Source organism: Hoplias malabaricus, chromosome 6 (genome assembly GCF_029633855.1).
Source record: "Hoplias malabaricus isolate fHopMal1 chromosome 6, fHopMal1.hap1, whole genome shotgun sequence".
In the NCBI taxonomy this organism is placed as follows: Eukaryota; Metazoa; Chordata; class Actinopteri; order Characiformes; family Erythrinidae; genus Hoplias; species Hoplias malabaricus.
The window spans coordinates 40,817,683-40,824,615 of record NC_089805.1 but is presented as its reverse complement, the minus strand read 5'-3'; the positions used below and the strand labels follow the sequence as shown (position 1 = coordinate 40,824,615).

The following is a 6,933-nucleotide window of genomic DNA, read 5'->3' as shown; positions in this document are numbered from 1 at the left end:
TGGCTGTATTTTTTTCCTTGCACTCTGTGGTATGTTTTGAAACATGCTGGAGCTCATTAGCGCTCAGTGCTGCTCCGAGAGATTTAAGGAAACTACTGATTATCTTTCTCCCTCTTCTCTCCTTCAGCTCATCCCCCCTAATCCTGCTGCTGAGTCTATTCTGAATCTCTCACACTCCTCCATACAGCGTCTCTACAGAGCAGCGAGGACTTCACTCACCTCCCCTCTGCCAGAGTGTGCTTCATTTCATCACATCTCTGTACTATCTAATTACACAGAAATAATCCAGCTACCTCAAGAGGAGGGGGGAGAGAGAGAGGGAGAGAGAGAGAGAGAGAGAGAGAGAGAGAGAGAGAGAGAGAGAGAGAGACACACACAAACAGAGAGAGAGAGAGAGAGAGAGACACACACAAACAGAGAGAGAGAGAGACAGAGAGAGAGATACAAAGAGAGAGAGAGAGAGAAAGAGACACACACACACACACAGAGAGAGACAGAGAGAGAGACACACACACACACAGAGAGAGAGAGACAGAGAGAGAGACACACACACACACACAGAGAGACAGAGAGAGAGAGACACACAGAGAGAGAGAGAGACAGAGAGAGAGAGAGGAGAAAAACAGGATGAAACTCTGAAAGGGAACGTCTATGATTGTGGGGAAACGCTGTCCTTTGGTTTGTTTACGTTCAGTTCTCCGAGTCTTTTATGGTGTAACCGTTTGTTTGAGGGTAAAAATGACTTGTTTGCACGTGGCTTAAGATCAGCTTGTCTATAAGATTTTATTCACTGTTTGACTGACCACAGAAACTCATTTGTAATGGGAGTTAAGTTTTGTAGCACTATTGCTCTGTGTTTACTGTCAATAGAGTGACCAGACGTGCCCTTATGACTTCATCATCTTTTACCAGATGTCATCTTATTTAGACTTCACAAACGAATTTCACAATCGTCCGGGATTTTGTTTTTCTAGAACTTACATAGAATTTCGAGAAGCGTTTCGTTCACAAACTAGTCCCGCCCTCCCCTACTCCGATTGGTTCGCTTGAGTGAGAAGGGGGCGTGGTGAAGTAGCCTAAACTCTTCTGATTGGACGGTCTGACTGTAGCGCTACCGTGATTGGTCGATAATCTTCTTTGTAAACATTTAATTGGTCAGTCTGCACGTCAGTAGTCCTTGTTTACGTCAGACAAAGCTCCTGTACCTACCCTCATCTCGAGCAGCTATGCCGAAACGTAAATGTAAGTTCTCGGATGAATTAAAAAAGAAATTCACATGTTTTGTGTAGCAGATAAAGGTGTTAAGGACCTAAAAGCACACATAGGTTCAGCTAAACATACAACGGCAGCGAGGGGCGAGAGCTCCCCCCCCCCCCAAAGACGTGTCCACTTTTTCACCTTCTCAGATCTGGTCACCCTACTTTCAAGCATTTAGAGTTTTGAGTTGGATTCACCTCCAGCAAAAATAGCTCAACCCACAAAATAATAACCCACAAATGGAGCAATATCCTCATCTCGGTTCATCCTTTTCAACAATTTGAAGGGCTCCTCATTGTCTAAAAACCTCCAAAATGTCGTTTATCTGCCATGAGCAGTGTGAGAAAGGTTAGCATGCTAAACCGAGACACTTTTTTTTTTTACTCATTTAGCTACAGATATTGGGGCTTCGTAAACACTTTAGACTGGTTTCGAACACTCAACCAGGACTGAGAGCAGCAAAGTGTGAGGAAATATACTTTAAAACAGTAGCGACAGTAAAAAAATAAATGAAAAATTAAAAAAAGAGAAACCCGTGAAGAGTGAAGTAGTGTGGCAGCGCCCTCTGGTGGCGAAGCACTGAGGAGCCACAGACCAAGCCAAATAATGAACAAAAAATACCCCCACCCACAAAACACACTCAAAACTCCCAAAGCAACTCTGAACGAAAAAGGTGACTGCTGAACTTGCTGGGAGCACCCCCATGAGCTCGTTGACCCCTCCTATACTCAACACTTCCACAATATTTAAATATATTAACACTGGATATTACATCTTAAGGCTCATTATGTACAAGAAGGGAGAACGTCAGAGAGCAAGATGCATGTGAATGTGAGGACCACAGGCCTCCAAAAAGCTGAACAGATAAAGCAGTTTGTGTTCATTCTTTCTGGAGCTGGGTTTAACCAGTGAGTGTGTGTATGGAAAACATGGTATTAATCAACAGCAGCAATGTAAAACCACAAATCCTGAGGTGTGGAACTTTGCTGGGAGAGCGTTTGATGAGCTGGTGCTCACATTTCTGTTTAAACTTTCAGAAATATTTATATTTCAGTATAGTTTTCTTCCCCAAAAGCACTTTGAGAGTCTAGAAAACACTATGTATATGTGAATAAAAACAGCAACAGAAAAATAATAGAATACACATCCCACGTGGTAAATTCAGGAGTCGTTTGAGCAGTTTTGAGGCTTTTATTTAAAAAACTAAAATAGAAAAAAACTTACATAAAAATACTGACGATAAAGTAAAACAGAACCAAAACAAACATTCCTCTGTACGACCTCTCGGAAGCTGGGCGGACACCGTGAGGGCTGTCTGATCAGGACGGACGAGTACAGGAGTCCTTTCTGGCCAATGCATAGAGTACAGAGGTCAGCAAAAGCAGGGATATTTCAAATCAATTACTGGTGTCAAACTGGAGCTAACTGCAGAGGAGACACACACACACAGACAGACACACACACACACACAGAAGCCCACCTCCAACGGACTGATTCACTTCATTGTGTTCAGCTCAGTGTCGTTGTTGTATTGTACAGACAGGTGTTTAACCCTGGACACTTCAGGAGCTGGGGGCGTGTACAGATGTAAAGTCTAAGCGTGAGGGAGGTCACCTCGTCAAAGCATTTACAGTCTGAGGTTTTATTATTAACATTATTATCATTATTATTATTAAAAAGAGCAGAAAAAAAAGTTTTAAATGGTGCAAGTAGAGAGAAAGAGAGAGAGAGAGAATGTGAGAAAGACAGAGAATGTAGAAAGGTAGAGAAAGAAAGGAAGGCAAAAGGAGGAGAAAGTGAGACGAGTGAGAGAGAGATACAAGGGGAAAAAAAAGAAAGAAAAGCATGGAGAGAGAAGGATAAAGAGGGGGAAACGTCACAATCCTACTGCGGCTAAACCAGGCCACTCTGAGGCCGCAGCAGTGGAGAGACTGTATTACATCCAGTAACTCAGAGATTTAAACCAGTTTTTGACACTGTGTATCTGTCCTCACTGAATTTAAGGTGGCGCTCGCTGGATTTAAGGAGGCTCCGCCACCCGAGACAAATCAAGAGACACTGGAGAGGAAGTCCACTTTGCATAGAGTTACAATAATCTGCAGAACTGTAACCCTCAGGGCAACAGCAGTACAGTTTAGTGTGCCATATACAGACAGAACCAGAGAGTACAGTACAGGAATCGACACAAAAATAAAAATCCATAATAAAAATAAACAGCAAGGCATTACAATAAAGTACCTGGAAAAAGCACATTTAAGATTCCAGAAATGAATCATAGTAAGTTTCCCTTTTCTTGTCTCCTCTGTTTGATTTGGCGTCCAGATCTAGTCCCAGGGCCTTGTTTCTCAGACTCGGATGAAGCTTAACCTTAGACTAAATGGGAATTTAAAGGGCACATCCACAGAATTTTCAACAAAGAGTCAACAAAGTCATTCACGGTGGTCAGATGTGAACAGCTCCATGTCAGAACCGAATTAGCCGAACTGATTACAGGACCGAGACGTAGGCGCCTCTTTATATCCATAGATTTAGCTACTTCAAAGTTCTCCCGTCATGGACAAAGGTGTTGAACTGCACTCCTACAATCTCCACATCAACCTCCACACCTGTGGTGACCATGATCAGTGTCAGGTGTCAGTTAGAGGGGGATAAAGCCAACCATCACTGGGCTGTGGAGGGATATGAGCAGAGACTGTGACTCAAAAATAACCGTCCAACATCTGCACCTGACCTCACTAACGTTCCCGAGGTGGAATACAATCAAACCCTCACAGCAAACATAACAACAATGAAATCAGAGTTTCTCTAGAATGGAGCACTTTCACCTCCAACCACTTTGAATGACGTCGCAGAAACGATGAACAGGATTAGTGGAATGTCCCTGCAGTTTAGTCCCAGACTAGACTTGATCCTGGTCCATAAAACCGTCCCTAGGAATCCGAGGTGGACACTTTGCATAACGTTGCGTTGTTTAAGAAACCACAGCATTAAGCTGTTATACTTACATTACTTACTTATAGCAACCTAAAAGGGAATCACACACACACACACACACACACACACACCAGGACTGGGTCTACCGTAGAGGCTTGGACGCTGGAAGATAGGCTTCTTTGGCTGCCACACAGCACAGCTCTAATTTAAGCCAAGCCTTTCTTGCCAAGCTGTAGATAAGACGGATATAGGTTTTGATGAGATCAATTCATCCCAAAGACTGAAATGAAAAGGTGACAATCTTGGAGAAATGGCGCCACCTGCAGGCAGAGCTCTTATATCATTCCAAAGAATGACTGAACAAACATACATAAGCTTACACACACACACCACGGCCCTCTGAGTGTCCCCGTCATCTGAGAAACACAAATAAAGCTCAGCTTGTGGATCCTTTGTAAACGGGAAAGGAACAAAGGAGACAACAACTGCTTAACAAAAATAAAAACTTTACAGAATTAAAAGCACATTAAAAAAGACTAATAAATATGCTTCTTGTCCCAAAGTGGAAATAAAATTATTGCACATGTACCCACCCTTAACACAGCCCCGTATTTTTATATTTGTTCTCACATACACAGTAAAGACCTTTGCACACCCTGCTGTCGTTTATTCTTTACACCAGTATGGTCTCGCATCCCCTGTCTCTAGCGTTGACGCGGCAAAGGCTCGGCTACGTCTCCCGCCGAATGTCTAAACGGCGAGTGTGTCCTCCGCTTTGCCACTAAAAAGCACCTCCAAAAGCAGGTGAAACAGCTCTGAGCTCTCAGCGTTTTGAGTCGTATTATTTTACTCTGCGAACGTGATGAAATCTCAGGAATATCGTGTGTGGTGCATAGAACAAACCATGTCTGCGTAGCTTTCCATTTTTAGTTTATTTGCATCAAGTGTGCAATGGCCTTAAAATTCACTCACACACACACACACACACACACACACACGCTCTTACCTCTAAAAAACAACTCCTAACCCCCGATTAAATAAATGATATCTGTAATAAACTGCATGTAGCAAGTCCTATCTGTGGATGGTGTCTCCTTAAGGCCAAGAAATAAAATGAAACACAACTAAAATAAAACGTGAAGTGAAAAAGGTGAAATCACACAAAACCTGTTTAGAAACCTAACAATAACAACAACAACAACAAATACATCTTCCTTGTGAACAGAAGTCACAGGGGATAATCGAGTCCCTTTCTTGGAAGCGTCCTCGGGGACATCGTCCAGGTCGGAAAACGAAACGGAAAGAAAACCCATGCAGAGATGGAGTGGTAGAGTGAAATTAGCACCACCTTGACCACAGCTTCTCCTGTGAGCTGAGGCAGGAACCGCTGGTCTCTCTGTACACTCCCCACCAGCAAGGAGCAGTCAGTTCACATCGATATAAAGACTGAACCGGGAGAAGAAGGAGAAATAGGAGGAGGATGGAGAGGATGAGCATGAGGTGTAAAGAAAGAGCCTGGAGCTATGGGGGTTGCCGTGGGGTCTATCTGCTGACACTGGCCAGTAGACTGTCCCTCCTCCTACGTTGGCCTGTGTTGCGGTTGTATTGAAAGTGACTGTGGTTGGTCAGCACTTGACTGTGCACAGGGTTGTGGAAGCCCTTCAGAGGAAACTTAGGACCTGTCTGAAAAAGAAACACACAGCTGAAGGTTATGCTGTCATAATATATATTGTTTACAACCTTTACACACACACAACCAGCACTGACTGTTAACGGCGCCCTCTTGTGGAGCATTTTTAGCCTGCTACATGTGAGTTAAGTGAGGGAAGAACTAATTATGAGCAATGCTGAAGACCATGTGAGACAGTAGAGTAAGTCGTAGGTAAATAAATAAAATAGTTCCTGTAAATAATGAGTCTGCTATGTATTAACATAAATATAAACTAACTGCATAAACCTCACACTTAAATTTAGTCCGAACATTTTCAAGTTTGGTAAAACCTGACATTCAAATGAGCTCCTTGACCAATAGCACAAATACACTGCTCAAAAATATAAAGGGAACACTTAAACAACACAATGTAACTCCAAGTCAATCACACTTCTGTGAGATCCACCTGTCCTGTGAGGAAGCAACACCTGCCGTTGTGCAAATGGAACCAACAACAGGTAGAAATGAGAGGCAATAGCAAGACAACCCCAATAAAGAGTGGTTCTGCAGGTGGTGACCACAGACCATTCCTCTGTTCTGATCCTTTCTGCCTGATGTTTTGGTCACGTTTGCATTTTTTCAGTGCTCTCAGCCCTAGAGGAAGCATGAGGCGGTGTCTACAACTCACAGAAGATGCTCAGGTGGTGCAGCTCATGCGGGACGGCACATTAGCGCGAGCTGTGGCAAGGTTTGTCCAGTGTCCAGAGCATGGCGGAGATACCAGGAGACAGGCCAGTACACCAGGATATGTGGAGGGGGCCGTAGGAGGACAACAACCCAGCAGCAGGACCGCTACCTCTTCCTTTGTGCAAGGAGGAACAGGAGGAGCAGTGCCAGAGCTCTGCAACATGACCTCCAGCAGGCGATTAATAGCCATGTTTCTGCACAAACTGTCAGAAACAGACTCCATGAGGGTGGTAAGGGCCCGATATCCACAAGTGGGGCTTGTGCTTACAGCCCAACACCGTGCGGGGCGATTGGCATTTACCAGAGAACACCAAGATTGTCTGATTCTCCACTGGTGCCCTGTG

The 6,933-nt window shown here is 43.9% G+C and overlaps 1 protein-coding gene across 1 annotated transcript in view; it reads right to left on the bottom strand.

The window, feature by feature from the left end:
- Positions 1 to 2,449: 2,449 nt before the first annotated feature.
- Positions 2,450 to 6,933, bottom strand: part of tent4a (terminal nucleotidyltransferase 4A) — a 28,020-nt gene continuing 23,536 nt past the window's right edge. Inside the window, exon 14 of the mRNA XM_066674656.1 lies at positions 2,450 to 5,874. Coding sequence (XP_066530753.1) covers positions 5,734 to 5,874 — 141 coding nt within the window. The 3' untranslated portion in view covers positions 2,450 to 5,733. The remainder of the gene's footprint in view (positions 5,875 to 6,933) is intronic.